The sequence below is a fragment of the Nannobrachium achirus genome, assembly GCF_963921795.1.
Source record: "Nannobrachium achirus genome assembly, chromosome: 4".
In the NCBI taxonomy this organism is placed as follows: Eukaryota; Metazoa; Chordata; class Actinopteri; order Myctophiformes; family Myctophidae; genus Nannobrachium; species Nannobrachium achirus.
Window position 1 is genome coordinate 43,594,906 of NC_137813.1, and position 27,980 is coordinate 43,622,885.

Genomic DNA, 27,980 nt, shown 5'->3' on the forward strand with positions numbered 1-27,980 from the left:
AAAAACAAGTCTGTGTGCAAAGCCCTTAAGAGTGAATAGCGAAGCGAACTAAAAGTTTCCAAAACCTACCGAGCTGTTCCTCGTGGGAACAAAGTCCTCTACTGTAGGTTGACATTTTTGATCCACTTCTGGCGAACTTCTTTTCTAACTCCTCCATCCATCATAGCAACAGACTAGAGCGACACAGCAGCCATGGATGGCTCAGGAAAACGGCCTATCCACCTGTTTCCGTGAGAATTTACTGTAGAATTATGTGTGGGACACACCGGAGAACAGCAGACATACAAGCTCACGTCGTGTCGCAGATGCAACCGTTGTGAGCTTGTAGATCACTCTCGGCTGCGACGCCGGAACTGCCGCACACCTTCTGCGCAATGCACGATGGGACATTGGAAACTTGTGGATAGAGAAATAGTTACAATATAAACAAAACCAGAAATACACATGAAAATATGTTATGTACAAATGTCCGTTATGTTCATGCAATGTTTAAAATAATAAATCACATCCCCGTGTTTAATGCAATGATTAAAGCCTACTTCCTCATCTTTGTTTCTGTAACGTCAGAGATCACTGCATGAAGAAGGTTAAAAACCAGGTTAAATATAAAATAACCCTAACCCTGCACTGTGCAGGGAGTCTCCGGTTTGATGGAGGAAGGGTTTCAGTTCTTATGAACTACATGTTATTTGAACTATTCTGCAGCTTATATATATATATATATATATCAATCAAGCTCCACTGCGCTCCATGTCAATGGAGAACCTGTCCGGCCTTCTCAGCATGGCTGCCATTAGTCTTCATCAATATACCTCAGGGATTTGCCATCCGCCCTCCTTCTGCAGGGGAGATCAGTGGGTGCTGTGGGCCGGGCCAGCTGCCACGCTACCCCGCTGTGATGCTGTGACGGCACTAATAAAGGAGCGTGACAGAGCTGTGTGTGGGTGTCACAAGGGAGGGGGGAGTGGGACTGAGTTACTAGGGCCCAAGGTATAATTATTTTTATACTTTAGATATTGAAAAATAGCAGATATACAAGCTCACAGCGAGGCACCGAGTGCCGCGCTGTAAGCTTGTAGATCTGCTATTTTTTAAAAGTCGTGAAAATGTATTGCAAATCTTTGAATTTATATGTATTTTTTAAGCGAACATTTGTAACTAAAATTTTGCTTCTGGGGGGGGTCCCTGGAATATTTTGAGATGACATAGAAACATAGGTTTAAAAAAAAAAGAAAAAAACTTGAATTTGAAATATTCAAAGACTTGCACAAATGTTCACGAGAATTCTTTTTTTTGCAGATCTACAAGCTTGCAGCCGTACTGTGAGCTTGTAGATCTGCTATTTTTCAATAGTTAAAGCACAAATCCCCCTATGAAGAACATTCATGGGGGGCCCGCAGTGCATCCTTGTACCCAGGGCCCAGAATGTGGTGCGACACCCCTGGAGCTGTGTGTGTGTGTGTGTGTGTGTGTGTGTGTGTGTGTGTGTGTGTGTGTGTGTGTGTGTGTGTGTGTGTGTGTGTGTGGATGGCTCTCCATCTGTGGCAGCAGTGGCTGAGAGGAGGTGAGCGGTGGAGACAGGTTGTGTGGGAGTCACAGGCAGACAGTTCTCATTCCAGAAGGCCCCGTCTCCCCCCTTCCCCCCAAGAGGCTATCAGTCAAGCCCAGTTTATTTATACAGTACATTTCATATATACGACAGGCGTATAGGCCTAGACTTGTGTGCTAATTAAGAATGCCATCTTTTAATGTGATGTTATTTACCAGATTTCCGATCGCTCCGTGCACGCTGCGCGTGTCCGTTGCGCGCGCGACCGCTGCTGTTCATGGCCGCCGCGCGCGTCTTCTTTCATGCGGAGGAGAAACAATTCGACCACGAGTACTGTATGCATAAGTGAGCTATAGTCCACAGAACATGGCGTTGTTTTGACCAAACGAGCAGTGGGGGTTGAACAACAGAGAAACAGCCTTTTTAGCGAGCCCAGATGAATGGATGTGAACCATAGAGTATATATATATATATAATAGAGAACGGATAGCCCCGCCCCCAGCTATTCATTTCATTGCAAGTGCTCAGTGGCGTTTTGAAGCATGTGGAAGTAGCTGAATCCAGGTGCATTGTGGGGGAATCGGATCATCTGGATGATCCAATTTTTCTTACGTCGACGAATGTCTTACGTCACGACCATCACAAACGTCACTCGACGTCCATTGAACCCTATTGTAGACCCCAGCGGCGCCCTCTTTTGCTCGTGCATGTATTTTTCAAGAGCTTCAATATTTACGAGCCGTTCTGGGGGCTTGCAGCGCGCGGCCACTTTGCATCATGGGATATGTAGTTTTTTCTACTCACCAGCGGCGGCAGCAGCACCTCATCTGGGAGCGTCTTAACGGGGTCTGTTGTGGCAGCCAACATGTTAAGAAGCTAAGAAATAGGCAAAGATCATACATGACAAAAAAAGACAGGAACACAGGAGCTAGAAGGGATTACAATAAAACAATTCAATAAATAGGAATGAGATAAGAAGGTATTATTATTATTATCACCCTTATTGAATAATAGTAGTATAATATTTAATGGTAAGTTTAACCACTAACCACACACTTTAAGCCCAACTAAATGCTTGCATAAAAATATGTGTTTTTTTGTTTGCCTTCAAAAGAAGATTGTTGTAGCAGAGTGGTGGAGAATTCCAGTGAGTATAGGAGCCTCATGACTGAAGGCACCGTTAAGCTGATTTAGAATGTATTCTAGGTTTAATGAGGAGACCTCTATCTCATGATCTAAGCCTCAGATCCCTTAGTTTCTAGGGGGTACGGTGTGTATTCAGTGAGCATGTCAATGACGTAGGAGGGATGATAAGCCATTCATAGATTTGAAAACAACAAGAAGTACTTGTCTATAAAAATCTATTCTTTGTGCTACTGGGAGCCAGAGAGCAGAAGCTCAAAGAGAGTGATGGATGTGTTCAAACAATTTGGGTTTAGTTAATTCTCTGGCTGCTCTAAATGAGGAGAGTGAGAGTGAGAGCATACTTTGTCCACGTCATTTGCCAAAAAGTAACAGATTTTCAAGGGTTTTATATTTAAAAATATCAATGTCGGGCAGAAACCTTGTATCTCCCGTAACATGTCCTTAGGTCGAACTCCCTTTGGTCCGACCACCTAAACTTAACCATAACCCTAACCCTAACCTCAGTAAAACTATGCCTAAACCTAACCCTAACCCAAACCCTAACCTCAGTCGACCCAACAGGAGTTTGACCTATGGGCCAGTCCCCGTATCTCCAAGTTTAAAATGTGTATGTTTTTTTCGCAAAGTAAAGCCCTGCTTCATCATACAAGGCTGTCGTGCAAAAGTAGTGGAAAATAGCAGATCTACAAGCACACAACGCCTCGCGGTGCTCGTAGATCGTCTGTTTTCACTATAGTTTAGTTAATTTTTTAAATGATAAATACAAAACGAACGGTTTTGGACATACAAGGTTTCCACCCGACAAAGACGATATGTTACTTTTTGGCAAGCATGGTGGTCGTATGACGCATCACGGTCGTATTGCGTTAGGCTTTAGTAGGGGGGATTCCCAAGGTGTGCAGGCGATATCTCCCTCAATGTGCCTCTGTGAAAGTGAATGTTCCTCCATCACCATGACAACAGGGGCTCAGAAATTACCAAATGATATGAGCTTAGGGGTGGACTCAATCGCTCAGCGATGAGAAAACATCACACATGTTTCCCACGGACCTCCGCACATGATGGTAGATTAAGGTGGTTAATGAAGACATATGTTGGATCACTCCGAGCCTTCGTTCTACATCTGTTTGTCTTAACCCATGGGAATACAATTAATGCTACGGAAGCGAAAGCATGTTGTTGTCATATAACTGACTTACACGGCTATCTCCCATTCATTTACTTTTTATGCAGCTACAGATACTGCACTCTAGGGCAGTGGTTCTCAACCTTGTCAGGCCGCGACCCCCAAAATAAGAGTTGAGGCGTTACATTTTGTACAACACGGTTCTAGTGTGAAAATAGCCTCGCGAGGTGTTGTGAGCATGTAGATCGTCTATTTTCACAATTTCCGCTTCTAATATTTGACAATTTGGACAAGGTTTAATTTGTCATTTTAGAGGTATTAAAAGGTCCTTACATTGTCACTTTAGAAACATGCAGATACCCTCTATACACTCAAACTCTATGTTGGTTTGATTACTGTTGAGTGAGAAAACAATGTTGCACATTAAGTTAATCATCTGGGGACCCCCACAAAATAATTTGGGGACCCCCCTGGGGGTTCCGACCCACAGGTGAGAACCACTGCTCTAGGGTAGGTTCATACCGACCGTAAAAGGTCTTATTTGAGGTGTTCCTTTTAGGCAGGGTGTTTAACTGTACTTGTACTGTACTACATTTCAATTGTATTGACAATACTTTTTTTGTTTGTCTAATAAAATAATCAATCAATAAAAAAAAAGGGAAAAGACAAATACGCTTGGGAACTGCTAAGAAAGTACCAGGACCAATCGGACAAACTGTTCTTTTTCTTACTGTTATTCTGCTTTGATTATTCTTTTTTCCTTTTCTTTTTTTTTATTTGTTGCATAAATTACTGACACATTTGAATTCTGATTAGATGCGTTACATGTGTTTCCTCTACTTGGCAGGGTCTCTGAGGACAGCGTAGAGTTCTTCGAACGAATAAATGCCATCCTCCAGAAACAAGAAAACATGCGGCATGCTGCTCAGGCTGAGGTAACCTCCACCCTCCTCCTTACTGCTTTCCTTCTGTCAAACTAGTCGTACTGTGTAGGCTTGCCAGCCTTTTCCAAACCTCCACCCGCTAATTATGCCCAAACCAAAGGCATGGTGTATACTGTACAGTACACAGGCTTGTCCTTCTGCCCACTGATTGACCCAAAATGACGTCCGTAGACAGAGCGACCCGATATGACGCCTGCAGACAGAAGGACACGGTTAGTAAGATGTGCTATGAAGCTGTCACAAGCTGCTCCCAGTGCTTACCCTCAGCCCCTCCTATCACACCATGCCAGTAAGGCAGAGTTACAGTAAGTTCTATGAAGACTTGTTGACAGGGGTGTCACAAGGGGGGCGGGGGGGGGGGGAGTGGGACTGAGTTACTAGGGCCCAAGGTGGAGGGGCCTTAATTTGTTTATACTTTAGCCATTGAAAAATTGCAGTTATACAAGCTCACAGCGCGGCACCGAGTGCCACGCTGCGAGCTATTTTTTAAAAGTCGTGAAAATGTGTGCAAATCTTTGAATATATGTATTTTTTATTTGTAACTCAAATCTTAATTCTGGGGGGGGGGGGGGGGGGGGGGTCCCTGGAATTAAATATTTTGAGATGGGGGTCTGTGGCCAAATACATATCATTTTGGGGGTCCTTGACATGAAAAGGTTTGAGCATCACTGACATAGAAACATTAGTTTTAAAAAAAACCTTAGGATTTGAAATATTCAAATTGAAAATAGACACATTTTCACGATTTGCTCGCAGCGCGGCGCTTGAACTTGTATATCTGCTATTTTTCAATAGTTAAAGCACAAAATAATTTTGCTAATAATCGTGAATCCTTGTACCCAGAATTTGGTGTGACACCCCTGCTTGTTGATGTCCATGCTATTGCATGCTTTTGCATATGAAGAGAAACTCTCCACGTGCAGTCTGCATAGAGCGCAGCACAATGCACTGATGCTCAAACACAGCACTCAGTACTGTATGATTTCACAACTCTAACACAAAAAACCATGCCCTCTGCTCTCCAATATTAGATGCCGCTCCTAAATCCCAGCGTAATCCCCGGAAAAGCCTAGATATGAGCGCTTTGACAACCGGTAAGCAGCACTGGATCAACTCTTTGTTGCTGTTGTTATATTGCCTTGAACGTAACCGCTGGCAGGTGTCTATCGATTTCTGTGATGTTTTGAAAACAAAAATGTGCCGTCTGTGGCTGTTTGTAGGTTTCAATGAGACATAACGACCATCCATCCATGATGTTTTTCCCCTTGCAAGACTTCAGGCTTCCTCTCTCCATTTTGATTTGTTTAACCCATATTGGCTAATATGACAAATATGCCTTAATACATTATAATTGTCCTCTATAACTACAATGTAAAATTAAAAACACCTTAAATATTTTATTTTGTCCTCTATAACTACAATGTAAAATTTAAAACACCTTAAATATTTTATTTCTTCTAGGAATAGCTAATCTTTCACTCAATAGGGGAAATGCCTGTCGCAGGCTGATGATGTCATAAAACCATGTGTGTCTTCTATCCCTATGGAATTTATGGCATGCATGTGCAAAAAAAGCCACACACGCACATTTGAAATATTGATTTGATGCTCATATTAACCATAGGTAGTATTAAATTTGTTCTTATTTGCACATGCATGCCATAAATTCCATAGGGATAGATCACACATGGTTTTATGACATCATCAACCTGCGACAGGCATTTCCCCTATTGAGTGAAAGATAAGCTTTTTGGAGCGGTGAAAGCGCTCCCAATAGACAGGTATGTCCGTGGGTATGTGGGTGGCTGGCTGGCTGGCCGTGTCTGTCCGTCCGTCCGTAGCCTGGCAATACCTTGAGTGGCCACACACAACACACTAGTTAAAGGAGGGGCGCTGTTTTGTGCAGGCCAGGCACACTCACCACTCACTCACTCACTCTCTCACACACACACACACACACACACACACACACAGGGTATAGCTGCTCAGATTCACCGCTCCACTTCGAACCGAGGTTTGATTTTTTTAGAAGAAATACAATATTTAAGGTGTTTTTAATTTTTGTTTTCAATTCTAATTAAGGCATATTTGTCGTATTAGGTGCCCTCCAGACTAGGCGCAGTTGCGTTCGGGGCTGCCGCTAGGATCAGCGGTGGCCGTCACCACCCGCGTACGCATGCACAAACGAGCACACGGGACCGCGCCCACTCTCCTCGCCTCCCCAAAACTTCGCTGCGCGGCCGAAAAAGCCGCCCGCCTCTCATTGAAAATGAATTGCTAGGAGGCGGTGACCGCGCCTAGTCTGGAGGGCACCTTAGCCAGGGATCCCTTTAAATCAGCTCACCTCTCTTGTGCCCTCCACTGAGTTATGGTCCTGCAGCCCAAGATTACTTTTAACTGCATTTCAGCTGAATGGCCATTAGAATGTTGGCGGTTAAGTGCCAGAGGCATTATGCAGATCCACCTGGCCTCCCTCCATGTGGTCCTCAGTCCTCAGTGCCATGATGAAGCTGTAAAAGGATGGCAATGGTCACTCCACTATCAGGCCTTCCGCCCAGTCCGCAGACTAATGACCAATCAGACTCTTTTTCGTGCTCTTGACATTTTTCATTTTCTTTTTTTGCTCTCCTTATGTTTTTATATATCGTCACTGTCGGGCAGAAACCTCGTATCTCCAAGTTTCAAATGTGTACAAGCAAAGCCCTGCTTCATCCATACAAGGCCGTCGCACAAAAGTAGTGAAAACAGCAGATCTACAAGCACACAACGCCTCGCGGTGCGAGGCGTTGTGTGCTTGTAGATCGGCTGATTTCAATAGTTTAAATCATTTTCAAAATGATAATGCAAAACGAACAGTTTTGGACATACAAGGTTTTCACCCGACAACGACGATATATCTGGCCTGGGTGGCTACATTTCTTATCTGCTGTGTTTTAATGATCTGTTCTGTGTTTTTATAAGGGCTTGCTGTAATTGCCATGGCAGCTGGATTTCCCTCATGGAATCAAAACATGTCTATTATCTATCGATCTCAATGCTCAGTGCAAAAAGTTATAACAAATGTAATTGCTGGGCACACAATTCTATCGCCTACCAGGGGAGGGTTAGAAGAGCTTTCTTGTTTTGAAACCATAACTGGATCATACGTGCACCATTACTGTCTGATACGTTCTTAAAGTAGATAACAGTTATTACTTCTAAGTGATTGTGTGCTGTGACTGAGAGGAAAGGATCCACTATCAATACTATCTAGGCTTACAAGCTCCCCCGATGATGGCTGTCGATACGCCTTGGGTTTTCCAAGATATTGTGCACTTATTATTAATATTATTAAAATGTGGAATTCTGGAGATAGAACGCCTTGGAGATTTTCAGCAGTGTGAACACTACTCTCTTTCTTAGATGCCTGCTACCATTTTATTTGGCAAGATAACAAATCTGCCCAAACAGCCTGCCCATAGGGACGTCACACCAAATTCTGGGCCCTGGGTACAAGGATTCACTGCGGGCCCCCCATGAATGTTAACTAGCAGATATAAATAGCAGATATACAAGCTCACAGCGCGGCACCGAGTGCCGCGCTGCGAGCTTGTAGATCTGCTATTTTTGAAAATTTGTGAAGATGTGTGCAAGAAACGTATGTTTCCATGTCAGTGGTGCTCAAACTTTTTCATGTCAAGGACCCCAACATGAAATGTATTCGGCCACGGACCCCCCCATTTTCACGACTTTTTCAAAAATAGCAGATCTACAAGCTCGCAGCGTGGCACTCGGGGCCGCGCTGTGAGCTTGTATATCTGCTATTTTTCAATAGCTAAAGTTACTAGGGCCCCTCCACCTTGGGCCCTAGTAACTCAGTCCCACTTCCCCCCCCTTTTGACGCCCCTGGCTTTGGCTGATGTACTGTAGTGTGTGGGGTTTGTGTGATTGCTCTTGATAGACATGAGATGGGGAGCCAGGGGGAGGTGTTGCAGAGGAGGGTGAGAGCTGACTTGTTTTGAAATCATAAGTGAAACATAAGTGCACATTTTCTTCGTGGTAGATAAAAGCGGTCTAAAAAAAAATCAATAACAATCACTGCTCCCGAGAGAGAGTGTGTGTGCTGTGACGGCTGTGACTGAAAGGAAAGGATCCACCGTCAATACTATCTTACAGTATCCGTGCTTCACCTTTTCAGCTCTCAATCTCACCAGGGTCTCATTCTGGCAAAGGGTATACTGTCTGTAGGCAGTGATGGGCAAGCTACTTGGAAAATATAGTGAGCTACACTACTAGTTACTCTTGATTAAATATAGCTCAACTACACTACAAGCTATCCCCAGAGAAATGTAGCAAGTTACACTACAAGCTACAGGACAAAAATAGCTAGCTACATCAACACTACTTTTTCTTTCTTCTTTTTTCCACCAAACAAATGGGCATTCAGGCAAAAAATGCTGGCAATTTTTTTTTAATTATAAAACTGGAAACCTTCTGTCTGACTTTAAATTAAATGTATACCCCTCACTATTGGGGACACTATTGTAATAACGGTTCTATTAATTAATGTATTCATCCCAACCGTGATGGCCCAGCTACTTGGAAATTGTAGTAAGCTACATTACTAGTTACTCTTGATTAAATATAGCTCAACTACACTACAAGCTATCCCCAGAGAAATGTAGCTAGTTTCCGTTACACTACTTAGAAATGTAGTTAAGCTATGTAGCTAAGCTACTTGTAGCTAGCTACTGCCCATCACTGTCTGTAGGTATAGCTTGGGTTAAAATTGTTTTGTCTTCACAGAGCGAAATGGGTTCCAGCTCGGCGCCGCCACCCCTGGACCATGTGGACCAGGCTTTTATCCCAGACAGAATCAGCAGGAGAGAGGTTTGTCATGCCTGTTTGCCTGCTTTCACTGTAATTCAAAAGAGATTCAAGTTTAATTGCCCGATCTTCCGCCTGGGCGCAAAGTGGCCCCGGGCACAATAAAACTGTTACTTGTATTTGCACCGTGCACTGTAGATCAGTGGTTCTCAACCTGTGGGCCCGGTATCCCCAGGGGGGGACCCCACATCATTTTTGGGGGGTTTCTCCAGAAGACAGTGAAATTAAAAATAAAGAAAAAGACCATCATGCATCAAAAGTAATCAACAAACTATAAAAACTAAAACACATTGGACAAATTGGCAAATAATATAAGAAAGCAGGAAAACATTTGGAAACTCACAATGCCGTTGCAAGGTCATGTGAGCATGCAGATCTGCTATTTTCACCATATTTATCTGTGGAACAGAGTCAAACTAAATTGCCAACTTCTACATTCCAAGTGCTTGTCAGGGTGGCGGGTGATTATTTGGGGGGTCACAGCCTGAGAAGGTGGTCTCGCTCACTTTGTATCGAATCAATACAAATAATTTGTTTAGCATCTGCCTGTTCCATGTGTCTTGAAGCCAAAAGGCATGGAAGATATACTGAGTCTGTACACAATCAAACTGTTTGACCAAATTGTGCAGCATGATTTACAGTATCTTGTTTATAACCTGTTGCTAAATGCAGTGTGTTGTTATGTAGCTGGACCTTCTGTATGAAGAGGCCTTGTACACAGTGGTCAACAGAGTGGGAGTGCCTTCACCAGAATATGTGACTGGCGAAGAGGACATGTTCACTTATCTTCTCAAGGTACAATTGTCTTTCGCTATACAGTATACATGTACACGCACACGCACGCACGCAAACACGCACGCACGCACGCGCGCGCACACACACACACACACACACACACACACACACACACACACACACACACACACACACACACACACACACACACACACACACACACACACACACACACACACACACACGCGTGCACACACACACACACGCACGCACACACACACACACACACACACACACACACACACACACACACACACACACGCTTAGTTTTCATATCTTGTGGGGACATTACATAGACTTCCATTCATTTCCTGTGGCCTTACCCAACCTCTATCTCTAAACCTAACCCCTAACCCTAAACCTAACCCTAACTGTTGTGGGGACCTACTATTTGGTCCCCACAATGTCTATTTCTCAAATTCAACTATACTTGTGGGGACATTTGGTCTTCACATAGTAATATAAACCTGTCCACACACACACACGCACGCGCGCACGTGCACACACACACACACACACACACACACACACACACACACACACACACACACACACACACACACACACACACACACACACACACACACACACACACACACACACACACACACAATGGCGGTGTTGTATTGTACAGTATATTTTATTTCATCATGGATGTGGTACAGTAGATAGATACTGTTCACAGCCTTGTACGGCTGGCTGGTTTCATTCTCATTCTGAGAAGTCATAGCACTTTTCCTTTTCAAGGTAGTTGTGTGGGTGCAGGGCCAGGCTTGTAGAAATGAGAAATTGTAGTACTAGTCTCAATGTCAAAGAAGGAATCCACTTGTCTTTGGACCTTGGTCTTGAGAGTGAACATACTGTAAATAGAGTGGTTGCCTAGGGCAACCGGACTATAGTACTCAGACTCAACACAACACAAGATATCTATCTAAACACCTGAATGTGGCCAGAGCGCTCTTGTGGTCTGTGGAATGTAAAATAAGAGAACTGTTGACCTATAATGTGCTGTTTTCACTGTTGCTACACAACAAAATATAAATAACACATATTTATAGCTACAGTATGTAGGTATTTGGCATAAAAATTGAGGTATGACATTTTTAATCACACAGCCCCAGAAAGTAAATTAAGTGTTAAATTGAATGGTAATTATTATTTTACCTATTATTACCCTTATCCTATTTATTATTATTATTTTATAACGGGCAACCTTATGGGCAAGTGGGCATGGCCTTTGGGCAAGTAGAACATGACCAGCTTGCCCGATGGGCAAGTGCCTCTGAGACCTTAACACTTATGTTGCAATGATTTTTTCCGGCCAATGTCCCGCGTTGCCATGGTTACCATAGACTTCCATGTAATTGTGCAAATATTTGGGCGTAGCTGCATTGGGAACTCCTTATGTGGTTATGACTGAGACATGGTGACATGGTGACGTCAGAGGTCTGCCCACCTGCCCGTCCACCCGCCTGCCAGAACTGTCCTCCCTTACGCCAATTTTGATATGGATACGGATATGGTGGTGACAGTATCAGTATACTGTTTGTCACATGAATGGATGTTAGAACAGCAACGAATGCAGACAAAGCCCAATTAGACTGGAGCAAAAATAACAAAATGCACACCCTGACCGTAGGAGAGAGCAAGGGTGCATTCAAATAGTCAAAACTAATTATGTTGATTCGGGGACCTTTTGACTCCCAGATGGCCAGATTGGCCACACTACCTCCTTTTCTTTAATGCAATGCCCAAAATGTGCCCTGTCTCTTTGATCTTGCATACGGTAAAATAGGCAATTGAGGGGCAAACAGTAGTCCAGTGTACTGTTCGCTAAATGAATATCCTTTCCTCAGCATTTGTAGAGAATTCAACCAGCTTTTATCATTTCTGCCTCTAGATACAGTATACACCTAGACCTAGATATCACCTATCTTATTAAAGTACATGCATAATGATCATTGTATAACAAAACAATCAGTGCCAATTTCGGCCAAATGTTTAATCTGAATATTGAAATAATGTATTGTTTCTTAAATACCTGATAACATGCCAGGCAAACAGGCGGTGCAATAGACAGGCCTGGAGGCACATGGTGCTCCACACCAGGGACGTGCTGGGCCCCTGAATCAGCCCGGGAAAAAGAGTTGGAGAGGCCCTCATTGCGCGCTATAGAGAGAGATCTCTGCTGCTGCTGCTACTCAAAGATTTGCCATTTCAGATCATGACAAGCAACAAGCCAGTGGGCCAATTACATGAGTTATATTTCGTTGTTGTCGGGTGGAAACCTTGTCGGGTCCAAAACCGTTTGTTTTGTATTTATCATTTTAAAAATGATTTAAACTAGTGAAAACAGCCAATCTACAAGCACACAACGCCTCGCACCGCAAGGCGTTGTGTGCTTGTAGATCTGCTGTTTTCACTACTTTTGTGCAACGGCCTTGTATGATGAAGCAGGGCTTTGCTTTGCGAAAAAATGTATACATTTGAAACTTGGAGATACGAGGTTTCTGCCCAACAGTGACGATTTACTTTGTCGGTCGCCCAGCTAATCCCCCAAAATGGAACGAAGGCGACCTTTTTATTTTATTTTTTTTTCCTAATGGCGGGCCTGGACCGGCCGTTCGGGAGTTGCCCCGCTTTTCCCAATGGCCAGCACGTCCCTGCTCCACACAATGACATCCAATAGTCTAAATACATTTTAAACACATTTCCAGAGACAGAAAACAATGTTCTGTAATACAATTTAAGGCACCAAATCCTTGACCTGCCATCTGTTTTAAGAAGTTTGTTTTGTGACTCATAATGATTGTATTTTATAGTAATAGTCGCCCAAATTCAATTTCTCTTGTTTGCTTTGCAACCCTCCAAAATGATTTAGTGTTCTGCTACATTATACTCAGTCACTTTCATCATCTCCTCTAATACATGTAGTTTTTCATTTTATTCACTGGCTGATGGCTCCAAATACCACCACTTCACTGTATCTTTTAACTCTCAAATACCAGGAACGCGCCCGAGTCGCGTTAGATTTGAACCACTTTAACCATTATTTTATGCTTTAACTATTGAAAAATAGCAGATATACAAGCTCACAGCGCGGCACCGAGTGCCGCGCTGCGAGCTTGTAGATCTGCTATTTTTTTAAAACCATGAAAATGTGTCCAAGTCTTGAATATCTTTGACCCGATCTTTGACCCGACTTCTAAATCCTTCTTCTAAATCATGTTGTTCTCAAACTTTTTCATGTCAAGGACCCCCAAAATTACAGGTATTTGGCTGTGGACCCCCATCTAAAAATATGTTGTTCCAAGGACCACCCAGAAGCAAATATTTGAGTTACAAATGTTCGCTTTTAAATAGATATATTCAAAGACTTGCCAAAAAAAATCATGATTTTTCAAAAATAGCAGATCTACAAGCTCGCAGCGCGGCACTCGGTGCCGCGCTGTGAGCTTGTATATCTGCTATTTTTCAATGGTTAAAGCAGTCAATAATCCTAGGTCTAAATGGGTTAATCAATGCTTCAAACACAGTTATGTGGCTAGAAGCAGGCCATGTGCTGAATTTTTAATTATTTGCTGCCTTATTAAATTGGACATTAATTCCGTGCACCAAATTGGGATAGGGCAATTTGCACTGCACCTTTGATGTGTATGTAAATATATATGGCTTTGAGGATTTAAAATGTGTATTAAGACATCCAAGGTCTTTCATGCAAGTTCTGAAGCAGGTCTATTTTCTCCCTATTACATACCGAATATTGTCGTCAATTAGAACTGCAGACTCACTCCTAATCTTCCGCCGTAATCTGAAAACGCTTCAGACTCACCTCTTTAGACTCCACTTTAGCCCGTAGCACTTGCCCCAGCCTCGACGTCCCTGCACGCAAAGGCACAATGTAATTTAGATAGCATATTATGTAGATAGATGCCATGTCATTGTTGACCTGGCACCCTAGGGCTGGATGCAATAACCGCAATACCGCCATAACGTTGTTGTGTAATGCATACCGCTCCTACGTTTCACTTTGTGTGTACTAGTGTGGATGGAGAAACGTGATCATACACATAAAGTAACTGATGTCACAGACTGACCTACGGTGTACATATGCACGTGTGGCGTGTTTGCACCGCTCACTTCCACAGGTGCTATTATTATTATTTTTCATTCAAAACTACTTTTTGGGGAGATACCGCAATACCACCATATCGTCGATAAACAGTGATTTATTACCGCCCCAGCCCTAAGTGACAGTGTGTATAGTTTCAATGCAATGTCCAGATTATTTATGTGTTGTTTTTGACAGCAAATTTTGTATAAATGTCTTAGTTTTAGTCATAATTTAGTCACCTGAAAAGTATTAATTTTTGTCTAATTTTAGTCGAATAAATATAAGATTTTAGGCGACTAAATCTACAGTTGATTTAGTCAACTAAAATGTATTTCTGCAGGCCTTGGTTCATTGTAATGACTGATTTTACACTTGAGAGCAACACCTGAGAGCAACCAAACATAACATGACTCTTCTCCACTAGTCCCTCCCTAACGTTTTAGTCTAGTTTTTATTTTGTTGACGAAATTGTCAATATATTTAGTCTTAGATTTAGTCATCACAGCTTACTTTTTATTTAGTTTTTATTTAGTTTTCGTCAGTGAAAGAAAACGCAGTCGACAAAATTTTTTCGTAATAGTTTTAGTCGACAAAATCAACACTGCTTGCTTACTGTATATTGCTCTGGATTAACTCATAAACAGATTTTGTTTTGTTTTGTTTTGTTTTTCATTTGTTAGCAAACAGCTTACAGTATTTGTGTAAAAAAACTCAAGTCACAGTCCCACAGGATTCACCAGGTCACGTGATCTCCAAATCCAGTCTCCACTTCCTTGTTATTCGATTTAGAAAAGCCTTTTTTCCGCTCCCTGATTTTTTCGTCTGCTTGATGGGTTAGACCTGTTATATTCAACTGCCAACAAGAACGGAGGGTCGCTTTGATTCACCTCTTTGTCCGTGTCGATCGGATTGATCGTACTGGAGATGAATATCATTTGACAACTTGAAAAATTGTTAGTCAGTAAATGAGTGTCTGCTAAATGCCTAAATTCAACCTGTCTTCATATAATTGGTTGTAAAAAAAATCACCTACAGTGATATCATCGATGGTGAATCTAAGCTAATAGAAACTCCAGGCTTTCTGTTCAGTTAATTAAAAATAAAAGTTAATTCAAAACAAAAGTTAATAGGCTATGAAAGAAAAAAAAATCTTGTTTGAAATAGCCTAAGGGTGCAGTCACACTGAACTTTGAATCTGGCTATGAGGGCGGATTCTGCCAATGGTTTTCAATGGAAACGGTTTGTTGCCTTTAGAAAAATTGAAAAGCATTAGCAGAATCCACCTGCATAGGCACAATTATTGTCATTTTTATGAATAGGGAGACCTTCATTTTTAATTAGTTTTCCCCCCATTTATAAATGTAGATGAAAAAATATATATATAAACTGTAATTTCATTTCGAGGTCAATATCAGTCACCAGAACCATGGATGTGTATCTTCAACGAGTCTAACATGGTCGTTTGAAGTTGAATACAGTAGGTTTGTATGGGAGTGGAGTTTGTCTGATCAAAGGAACATCAAATATCTAAATAATATCAAATAAAGCAAAGTGAAAATTGTCTGGGGTATACACACAGAAGTCACAGTAGATCTACACTATGCGAAAATGACCCCAGAGGTTTTTGTCTGTTACCCATTACCGAAGCCAAAAGCCACGGCTAAACAGGATGTAGGAGGAAAACCGAAGTTGGAAGGCAAACAATCGGACCGTGCCTGGGTTATGCCCAGGACATACACACAGACACACGCACGCATAGTTTTCGTGAATTCATAGACCGATATGGTATGGTTCGATTTGTGTGCTGTTCCTAGTTTTTTAGGAAAATATAATCCTACCAGTGCCCAAGGCCAGGCATGTGCACACGTACAGTAGACATCAAAGGGAGCTTGAGCCCCTGCCCTGTTATCTGTCTGTAAAAGGTGCCCTCTCCAGACCATGAATGCAGTTTTTACTATGGTCAAAGAAATGTAAATGCCCCCTTTCCATGCCATATCTGAAGGCAGCGTTCTAGAGAATTGCCTTGTCCAAACTCTCTTGAACTTGAATGCAACATCTTATGTTGAACGAATTGTCCTCTTTGTGTAGAAATCCATGTCGTACACCAGATCTCCAGTATTGACTTGATTATGCTTAGTTCAGTGTGGTATCGAGCACAGAAAATAGCCGACCTCCAAGCTCACAACGGGTCACAGCGCGACACGTTGATGTCTGCAATATTTTCACCAAAGATTTCAGCCCCAGCCTCTCTAACATTCTCTGCACGTCCCTGCTCAAGTCTCCTGTTTAAATGACCTATCACACTCTCCTTCATTACTGTGAAATGCCTGGAGCATCTTGTCAAGAGTTTTATCGAGACACTTGACACATTGACTTCTGCTAATTTGCATGCAGGGAGAATGGCTCCATTTAGGATGCAGTGTCCTTGGACCTACACGGAGTGATGTGCACGCACCTGGAGTGCACAGACGCCCACGTGCAGATGGGCTCTTCATTGACTGTAGCTCTGCATTTTGTTGTTGTCGGGTGCATTTTGCTGCTGTCCAGCTTATTGGACGACTGCTATTTTCAAACATTTTTGTACTTTTACCTTTGGTACTTTAAGTACATTTTGATGCCAACATTTTGTACTTTTACTTGTTATTAGTAAGGGGAACATAAGAAAATCTGCGAAGTAAATCGTTACCAAGAAATTTCTTCACCAATGTGTTTCTAAAGGTGTGTAATAATATGTACTAAAAGGTTGAAATTCAACTCCCGGGGGAAACCTCATAAAAAATGATTTGTGTTTGTTTCCCATTAACTTTACTATACAGGGAAAAAAAATACAAAAAATAAATATGCTTTAAGTAGCATGTGAGGGGTCAAACTAGGGGTTTTTCATGATGCTGAATCCATTGCAAGCATTTGTTTTGCACGAAAAACATTCCGTGGGCTACAAATGGCCCCTACAAAATGGTGAAAAGTGATGATTAATCACTAAACCATCGTTTTGTGGGTCCGTTTTAGCCCAAGGAATGTTTTTCATGCAAAACAAATGCTTGCAATGGATTCAGCATCATGAAAAAACCCTAGTTTGACCCCTCACATGCTACTTAAAGCATAGTTATTTTTATGTATTTTTTCCTGTATAGTAAATTAATGTCCACAAACACAAATCATTTTTTTATGAGGTTTCCCCCGGGAGTTGAATTTCAACCTTTTAGTACATATAATTACACACCTTTAGAAACACATTGGTGAAGAAATTTCTTGGTAACAATTTACTTCACAGATTGGTCATATATCTTATAAAATCCCCTTACTATATAGGGTATTTCTATATTGCAGTATTGATACTGTACTTTTTTATTGCAATTTTATTTTTACTTTTACTTTTTCCATCACTGTCCAAAACCATTCCTTTTTATTATCAACTAGAGCTGTGCATAGTTGAGCCGCTTGGATCATCGTCATTCGTTCCGCTTAAGCATGGCCTGAATGGTTAGTGCCATCTGGTGGACAACTCTGTTGGTATAGTGTGGAGATGGTGGTTTGTCATTAGAATATCTAACTGATTGAAGCTCTTATGTGGTGTGGACACGCTGGTGCCTCTTCAGCTTACTTAACTCAATGAAACCCTTGTCACACTCTTTACACACAAAGGGTTCTTCTCCGGTGTGGATACGCTGGTGTGTAATCAGGTGGCCTAGCTGGCTGAAACCCTTGTCACATTGTTTACAGTGGAAAGGCTTCCCCGCCATGTGGACACGCTGATGTGACCTCAGTTTGTTTAACCAACTGAAACTCTTATCACACTGTTGGCACTGGAAAGGTTTTTCTTTGCTGTGGGCATGCTGGTGTTTCTTCAGAGTCGATACCTCAATGAAGCTCTTATCTTGTATGAGGTTTTCCTTCCTGTCTAGGTCATCCAATGTCTCCTTACTTCTCCTGGCTGAGATGAAGTCCTCGGAAGATCTTTGTTGGTCTGTTTCTCCTTGTTTCTGGCTGGTTACACAGCTGGTGATTTTGGGAAGGAATAAGCCCCCGGGATCTGGAGGTAAAGGCCCACCAGAGCCCTCAGACTTTGGTGGCAAAGGACCACCAGAGCCCTCAGACTCTGGTGGCAAAGGACCAAAAGAGCCCTGAGAATCTGGTGGCAAATGGGGTCCCATATCTTCGGGACCCTGGCGCCTCGATGCCTGACGCCTAGGAGCACCAGAGCCCTCGGACTCTGGTGGCAAAGGACCACCAGAGCCCTGAGACTCTGGTGGCAAACGGGGTCCCATATCTTCCGCCGCAGTGGTGTCCGTTAGAACTTAACCGAGATGTCAACCCTAATGCTAATGGATAATGGATCTGAAGATCCCTTTATAAGGCAGAGATATCTGTGTTGTAAGGCCAGATAACCCAAATCATACGGAAGGCAACAGGGTCTTTCTCGAGAACTGCTTGCATCTCGCCCGGGAAGCGATAATCACCCTTTATATAGCGCTCGTCTGTGTACTGTGTGATGTCATACTGATGTCAGCAGCCATGTCTCTATATATGGAGTTATCTCGGTTATCTCCATATGGAGATTCAACCTTCAATGTGTAACTATATGGCTACCTAACGACTAGCCACGTGACGTGAAGTTTAGTGAGGGTCTTTGTAACAGTATGCGTTCTAAATCTTCGCATAAAACACTTTTGTGTGTTTCCCAAAAGTGTAAATGTTCTCCTCTTATAACGAACATGAGTATGTTGGCAAACAATTCCCATAGAGCAGGCCCAAATGTGGCTCTTGCAACCTCTTCCATAAAGTTATTAATCTCTTCTTCATCTTCTACAATTCCGTGTGCAATGCAGGCTCCGCGATATGTGTCCTTCACTGCATTGTCAAATCTTCTTAAGTCCTCGAAGCATGTTGGGCCAGGTATGCGGTAGAGTAGAATTTGTGAAACTCTTTGGAATAACATCGAGGAGATCCATACATTGACGGTGGTAGGATGGTTAGACGTTCAGGCATTACCTCTTCATTTTTACTGAGAGCATCAACAATGATGTTGTATTTTCCGATCTCTATCTTGGCCATTATATCATACACATTCTGGTTGGTAGGTTTCCCTCCACAAAGTAATATGTTGAAATGATGAGCAGGGTCACAGACTTGAATATGATAGCAATAGAAGGCAGTTGGTGTGATGCCGTTCAGTTCTCTGTGATACCCTTGTGAACCATAAGGCAGTAACAGAAGATAAGACAATGGGTCATATGCCGGATGCATCGCATCAATGGTTTGAATCCTTCTTCCTCTGAGTTGAAGAGTCACAGTGAATCTTCAATTTCTCAGTGTTCGTAGCTCCCGGAAGAACTTCGTCGGTAACGTCGCTATTCCTTGATGGAAGATTAATTGTTCCTCTGTGAATGTGTTTTTCCCTCGTTCTGTCCTTTAGGACAATTTGAAGTTTGTTGGCTCTGTCATTATTTCTCACATACTCGATGACTGTTTTGAATTCCTCAACGTAATGCTTGCATTTGTGAATGGCTTGTTGTGCTTTGAACAACAATTTTCTTTTAGATCCCAGTCTGAAGTTTTTTGCCAATTGCCTAAACTGTAATCCTGGGCTCTGCTCTCCCTCTGCCGCGCCTGGGGAGACAACAGACTGACCTCATGCTTCCTTCTATGCATGAGTAGTCCAAGTTGCTTCTTTTCACCTGAAAGGGGGGATTTCCCTGGTTTGGACGTAGCGCGTGGAAGGAACACGTTATTCCAACCAGTTCCTTTCCCCTCCATCATGCGCCCCGGCTAGCCAGGGGGAGGCATTAGAGACCAGGATTACTGCATGTTTTTGTGAGGGTATCTACCCTTGAAAACACAGGGAGAACATGCAAACTCCACACAGAAAGGCCCTTTCGCCAACCCCACCTAGGGTGTGGGCGCTGATGACGTGGAGGAAGGAACACGCCCCCTGCACCCACAGCGTCCCCCAGCAGGAATCGAACCCAGGACTTTCTAGCTGTGAGGCGACAGCGCTACCAACTGTACCACCATGCCCCCAGCGGCGTTTTTCTTCTGATCGCATTCTGTGACCTTCTCGATTTCGTGTCCTCTCTTTGGTATGTCCTTCATGTTGCTCAAGAGAGCTCTGCTCCTCTCTTTGTGACTTTTTGTGTGGAGTCCTTTAATCGACGTGATAGCCTAACCTCGTTGTTCTCTCTGTATAGAGTTCTTTAACTGTCGTGATGCTCTAACCCCGTCGGTTTCTTTTTTCCTCATCATGGCAGTGTGTTTAGAATTATTTTTCTTTCGTAGTTCCTTTGCCTCCTTTGTTTCTTGTTTCCTGAGAGACTTATGACGTGCTTTATTTATCCTTAGCTAATCATATCTTTCTCAGGATTTCTGTATCACCCCTGTCACAATGTTCTACCTTTTCTGGGATTTTCAAGGAGACATTGAAAAAGAATCTTCCTCATTAGGCCTCCCTCTCATGTTTGTTGACATTCCGACCTTGGGAGATACGGATGGTTCACCACTGTCTGTCTTACCCCTCTCTGATTGGCTACTGGTTTTCCCATTGGATGATGTCACCATGTTTCTTTTCAAGGGTTTTCCCATTGGATGACGTCAGTGCAGACACATACGCACGCAGACATAGATTTTCCCTAATTTATAGATAGATTAAAAAACAAGTCCAGGCCCCTCAAATCTGGTGTCTAAGCTGCAAAGCCAAGGTGGTGGAAAATCCTCTCTGCAGGTGGATTTTAGACTTTCTATGTAACAAACCTCAAAGGTGAAAATTAATCATCTCAAATCCTCCACTCTAGTACACCTACCGGTAGTACAGGCTTTCTTAACAGTCGTATCTTAAAGCTCACTGCTCTCTTCTCTATCATGTATGTACCTGTTAAACAGTGTGCACAAGAAAACTCACATAACTGTGAAATCTACAGATATGTCACTGGTCCCATCACTGATAGTGATGGACTGAAGCAGGGACGTGCTGGGCCCCTGATTCTGCCCGGGAAAAAGAGTTGGAGAGGCCCTCATTTTTATTATTTTTTAGTTATATTTCGTCGTTGTCGGGTGGAAACCTTATATGTCCAAAACCGTTTGTTTTGTATTTATCATTTTAAAAATGATTTAAACTAGTGAAAACAGCCGATCTACAAGCACACAACGCCTCGCACCGCGAGGCGTTGTGTGCTTGTAGATTTGCTGTTTTCACTACTTTTGTGCAACAGCCTTGTATGATGAAGCAGGGCTTTGCTTTGCGAAAAAAAATTACAAATTTGAAACTTGGAGATACAAGGTTTCTGCCCGACTTTGTTGGCCGCACAGCCCCAAAAATGGAACGAAGGCCGACATTTTATTGTTAATTTTTTCCTAATGGCCGGCCTGGACCGGTCGGGAATGAACCGGCCGTTCGGGAGTTGTCCCGCTTTTCCCAATGGTCAGCACGTCCCTGGACTGAAGTATAACGAGATCCCTAAAAATCTTAACTCCAACTAGAATCTTACTGAAAAGAAATGTAAAACTACCGGCCATTGCCATGGCCAAACTAAAACAACAAACTTAAACTAGAAATACTGTTCCTACGAAACAGTGTGGGCTCGCATGTAACACCATGTATGGGCATAAAGATCTACCTTTTGGCTGCACCTCATTGGCTAAGGGCCCTGCCTTTGTACTGTCGAGGTGAACTTGACGTAATAGGTTACGTCATTTTTGAAGAGAACTTGATAGATAAATAATGAAGATAACATAGTGTTCTCGCTTTCAGCGAGCCCACAATACAGTTACTGAAAGAAAAGGCTGGGTGTCTAGACTAACAAATAACAGTGGGACCAAGGCTGTTGCTGGGTCTGTGTCTAGCGACGTAATGCCATGTTGGCTTTTAAAGCAGTAGGGCTGCAGCAAGCGGGGATTGGGGAATCAGCTGCAGGTGTGCCAGTGAATGAGTGAGTGAGTATAGGAAAAGATACACTATTGACCTTACTAGCTCTTTAAACAGTCTTGTATGGCAACCAGAACTATAATATGTTAAAAGCACTGGGGTGCAGAGTGGTGTGCGCAGTTCAAAAGTGCTTTGACATTGATCTGCCTTTTATTAAGATCTGTTTTATGAATAGAAGCATTCACACTCAGAAATAATCATAGAGGACCAGGTCAGTCAGTGTTCCAAATATTGAGCTGTGATTTACTCGTGAATAGTGACTTTCAGACGTTTAATTGTGGTATATTTACTCATACTGTAGTTAGGCTACAGTACATATAAGATATTACCAAGTACAAGATGCTTTGTAACAAAAAGCTTTGCTAACCTTTTCATTGTGTTGCTCTTTTACTAGGTGTTTGATATGGGACAGGAAGAGCATGACATCATTCTACAGAGAGTCCAAGAATCCAAGGTGAGATGCTTTGTTCCACCCTCACTCATTTCCTCTGTTTAACCCATTCAGAACGGGTACACATTATTGTGTATCATTATTTTATGCTTTAACTATTAAAAAAATAGCAGATATACAAGCTCACAGCGCGGCACTGAGTGTCGCGCTGCGAGCTTGTAGATCTGCTATTTTTGAAAAATCGTGAAAATTAGAATTTTGACCCGATTCTATAAGTGTCTTTTGAATCCTATGTTTTTTTTGCAAAACCTATATGTTTCTATGTTAGCAATCTGGCCGGCCATCGGCAAAGAAAAGCTCCTTTTCACTTAACTGGAGCTCAGTTAGTCTGTTCTTGAGAGACTACTATGTCAGCGGTTCTCAAACCTTTTCATGTGAAGGACCCCCAAAATGATATTTATTTGGCCACGGACCCCCATCTCAAAATATTTAGTTCCAGGGACCACACAGAAGCAAAATTTTAGTTACAAACGTTCGCTTAAAAATACATATATTCAAAGATTTGCACACATTTTCACGACTTTTTCAAAAATAGCAGATCTACAAGCTCGCAGCGCGGCACTCGCCGCGCTGTGAACTTGTATATCTGCTATTTTTCACTGGTTAAAGCATTAATATGCCATGCCATCACACTGCTATCTAGTCTTAATCAGGACATACAGTATCTATTTGCTGTACTGAAAAAATATATATCTAAATTTGATAGGGCCACCATTTGAAAAGAGCGACAATTTAAACTTAAAGGATATCATGCAATTTAAAATAATGATTGTATGTTTTAAACATTTTAAACCCTATAGCCTTTTGACCAGGGTTGGGGGGCTATCACATCTCCTTGATGAAAGTAGCGAAGAATTTGCAGTTGGGAAGATTACTGTTTTTCATAACATTTCAAAATGTACTCTTCGGTTGTAAACATGAACAAATTGTGTCGATCCCCAGTAGTGAGTCAATGATATCTATTCAGAGCACTCGGTTAAAGCAGTATTGATGACAACACTGAAGGTGAAGCCATGGATGGAAAGTGGGGGCAGAGACATGAAGCAGTCCCATTATGTTTTGTTGTTGTTGTTGTTTTTGGTCTTTTACTTGACTGGCACAGGCATTTAACATTTCATTCTGTGGCAATTTAAATGCTGGGACCCATTTGCCAGCGTCCTTCAAAACGTCTGTCTGCCAAACCAAAACTAAATGATGCCATTTAAATGCTCCCCTGAATGTTTTGGTCCCTCAGCTGCCACTGCATGTGTGCGCTCTGTCTACCTTTCTACCGTGAAGGCACTTGTTGTTATTCTGCAGTTGACTATGTGCTGATATTTTGATAATATCAACAAGTGTTTGTGTATAAATGCTACATTGTGGGTGTTTTTTTGGTGCATGACACAATATATAAATTAAGTTAAAATTAGGTATAACATCAGGCATTATTGGCTCAATCATAATAGAACAGCCATTATGTATTGACTCACAAGTATAAATCATTTCAGACATTATTACTGTATTATTACTAGTAGGCTATAAATAAGGCAGGGGTCTTCAACAGGGGGTCCGGGACCCCTAGGGGTTCGTCAGAGTTACTACAGGGGGACCTTGAAATCTTTGTGTGATAGAAACATTTTTTCCTCCTTTTTTATATTAACCACTTGAACCCTATAGCGTCCATATTCAGAGAACTTTAGCCAAAAATACCGCGAGGCGTTGTGAGCTTGTAGATCGGCTATTTTTGGCAAATAGCTTTGGTGTAGAGGGGAAAAAGAGACGATAAGTACAGAGTGAAAGGTCAAGTTTATTATGTATTGACGGTTCAAGTGGTTAAATATCTGAAAAAACAAATTGACATGAATCCAAAATACATAAGACGATTGTGCTGTCAAACAATGCAACTATATGATTAGGTTGTGGGGGTCCCTGCTTCATCTCTCTCTCAACTAAGGGGTCCTTGGCCTGAAAACGTTGAAGACCCCTGAAATAAGGCATTGTGTATTGACTCACTTGACTGTATATCGACTCATAGATGTTTTGCATGTTTTGCAGCGAGCCAGTTTCTCCATGAGGGTGTCTGTCATGAAAGCAAAGAATCTAATGGCCAAGGACGCCAACGGTGAGCCATTTCTTCACCTACTGAATGTTTACCAAAGCAAAACAATCTGCATGAAAAAGTGCTTCTTTAATCATTTAAACCCTACACTATATACTTCATACCCTCCAGAGGTCAACAGGGGGTCTGGGACCCCTAGGGGGTCCTTAGAGTTACTACAGGGGGGGCCGCCAAATCCTTGTGTGATAGGATAATTATTTTAAATTAACAACTTGAACCCTCGCATCCCTATTCCAAGGAGAACTTTAGCCAAAAATAGCCGATCTACAAGCTCTCAACGCCTTGCGCTGAAAGGTGTTGAGAGCTTGTAGATCAGCTATTTTCTGCAAATAGGTTTGGTGTAGAGGTAAAAAAGAGCAGACCAAGTACAGAGTGAAAGGACACGTTTACAAAAATATTGACAATCTAAGTGGTCAAATGTCTGAAAATACACATTAACATGAATCCAACACAGACAGATGACAGTGCTGTCAAACAAGTCTTTGAATCTATCTATGAAATCGATGAAAATCTGCAAAAATCTTTGCAAAAATTGCCAATCTACAAGGTTAAATACAACATGTCATGATGTGAACTTGTGGATCAGCTATTTCTTTGAAGAGTATTCACCTATTTTTGCAGAATGTTCACCTATTATTATGCATAGGATAGGGACACTAGGGCCCTAATTTTGTCCCTGCTTTACCCGCAATTCTAAGGCAAGCTGACTTGCTGCAAATTGCGGGCAAGTCAACTTGCTCTGTCCCTAAACAGTATTTTGGGGGCGCTATTCCCGCTATGTTAATGCCGACGCCGTTATTTGCACATGGAGTTGTGGCCGTGGGCGTGTTGTTGCACTTTACCTAAAATGTCTATTTTGGCCACCAAGGTTTGGGAAAGCACATAAAGGATTCTAAAACCACCCGTTATGCCAAATTTGTGAAATGGCATCTGGCACAGTGATTGGTTATATTATGGTAATGCCCAAACTACACCTATGCATAATGTAACGGGTAGCGCTAGTGTTCTTAGGGCTAAGGAGATGTCCAAAATAGCAACTTTTGCACAGGAACGCACCTTCCTAAATACTAAACCACCAAATTCCGGATTTGTACGAAAAAAGAGACCCAGATCTACAGGCTTGTAGAGCTGCTATTTTTTCCATTACTTTTTTTTTTTTTTTTTGGTTGAGAAATGTTTAAATCTTTATAGCAAAAATAGCTGATCTACAAGCTCACAATGCATCACATAATGATGTGTTGTGAAAGTCTTTGAGAATTGTCACCTCTGATGAAATGCCGAAAATAGGAATACCATGGTTTATGGGGCATTCAACACTCATTCCTACAGTACATTATTATGTTCTAAATCAGGGGTCTTCAACCCCTAGGGCGTCCTTAGAGTTACTACAGGGTGGCTGCCAAATCTTTGTGTTATAGGAACTTCCTTTTTACATTAACCACTTGAACGGTAAGCATCCCAATCCTGAGGAGAATTTGAGAGCTTGTGGATCGGCTATTTTTATAGCAAAAGAAAAAAACAAAAAATGTTTGGAGTAGACAGAGGGAAAAAAAGCGAACCAAGTACACGTAGCCAAAGGTCAAGTTTACTTGGTATTGAGGGTGGTTAAATATACATATAATATAAAATACAAATGAACATGAATTCAACTCAGACATTTTAGTGCACACAGTAGGGCATTAACGAAAAAGTCGACAAGTCGACTGAGTCGACTTCATTACACAAGTCGACTCCCACCAGAGAAAGTCGACGTTGAAAAAATAATCTCTTGTATTTTTTTTTTCTATCATTTTTGCTCCATGTGTCGTCTGTACAGCATTCAAACAGTAGGATTGCTTGTTGTCAAGGACGGAATGATCCAATATTACAGTGCTACATTACATTTGGTATAACATGGGTCTATTGTGAAAATAGCAGATCTACATGCTCACAACGCCTCACGATGCGAGGCGTTGTGAGCATGTAGATCGGCTATTTTCACAATTTCTGTCTCTAATATTTGACAATTTGGACAATGTTTAACTCATTCCCCGTCTCCCCCGATAGTCCCGAGAAAATCCCAATGTCGTTCCCCGCCAGGCCCGATAGTCCCGAGAATTTGCTTTTATATAATGTAATGTTTAATTACACTCTTCCCCAGCCCGTGACAAAGTTTGAGCCTTCTGTCATAAAGGGAACCAACAATATCACTCATCAAAGTGAAAACAAGAGTGTAATAATGTATAAATCTCAATAAAAATGAATAAAACTCTCAATAAACCACAGTGAATGCATTTAGCGTGGCAGCCGGCAGCCCGCAGAGTGCAATCAGCGGCACACTGGACACACGCATGTAGAGGGATGTGGGGCAGGGATGTGCAGAGAATATTTAGAGAGGCAGGGGCTGACATTTCTAAAGGGGCCTTTTGGTGGACAATTCTTTTAGTTATGGTATGGGGCAGGGGCTCAAGCCCCCTTTGATGTCTATGTGTGTACATGCCTGGTCCCTGGTGCAGGGGCTAGCAGAAGCGACGGAGCAGCTGGATCTGAGACCATTTTGCACAAATCAAACAAAATCCAGTAAAATGTTCACTTGGAAAGCCATAACCTGCCACATGGGCCAACAGAACACACAGCTTCATAACCCCCAAAGTCTCCACGACAAAATATTATGTCCCAGCCAGACAACAAGATCAGAGCAGGAGCGTCACAAGGGAAAAGTGGGACTGAGTCTGAGTTACTAGGGCCCAAGGTGGAATGGGCTTCATTATTTTATACTTTTGCTATTGAAAAATAGCAGATCTACAAGCTTGTAGCGCGACACTCGGTGCCATGCTGTGAGCTTGTATATATCTATTTTTGAAATCACCCTATGAAGAAAATTCATGGGGGGCCCGCAGTGAATCCTTGTACCCAGGGCCTAGCTCTACCCAGGGCCCAGCATTTGGTCCGACACCGAACAGATCCTCAGCCTCTCTGAACCAAACAACCGAC

The 27,980-nt window shown here is 42.3% G+C and overlaps 1 protein-coding gene across 1 annotated transcript in view; it reads left to right on the forward strand.

Annotated features, from left to right (window-relative positions):
- The window catches only part of baiap3 (BAI1 associated protein 3), a gene marked incomplete at both ends in the record, with an annotated part of 92,104 nt that overhangs the window by 14,183 nt on the left and 49,941 nt on the right, over positions 1 to 27,980 (forward strand). Inside the window, 5 exons of the mRNA XM_080723631.1 lie at positions 4,669 to 4,756; positions 9,551 to 9,634; positions 10,319 to 10,426; positions 22,853 to 22,912; positions 24,944 to 25,010. Of these exons, the coding sequence (XP_080579757.1) occupies positions 4,669 to 4,756; positions 9,551 to 9,634; positions 10,319 to 10,426; positions 22,853 to 22,912; positions 24,944 to 25,010 (407 nt within the window). The remainder of the gene's footprint in view (positions 1 to 4,668; positions 4,757 to 9,550; positions 9,635 to 10,318; positions 10,427 to 22,852; positions 22,913 to 24,943; positions 25,011 to 27,980) is intronic.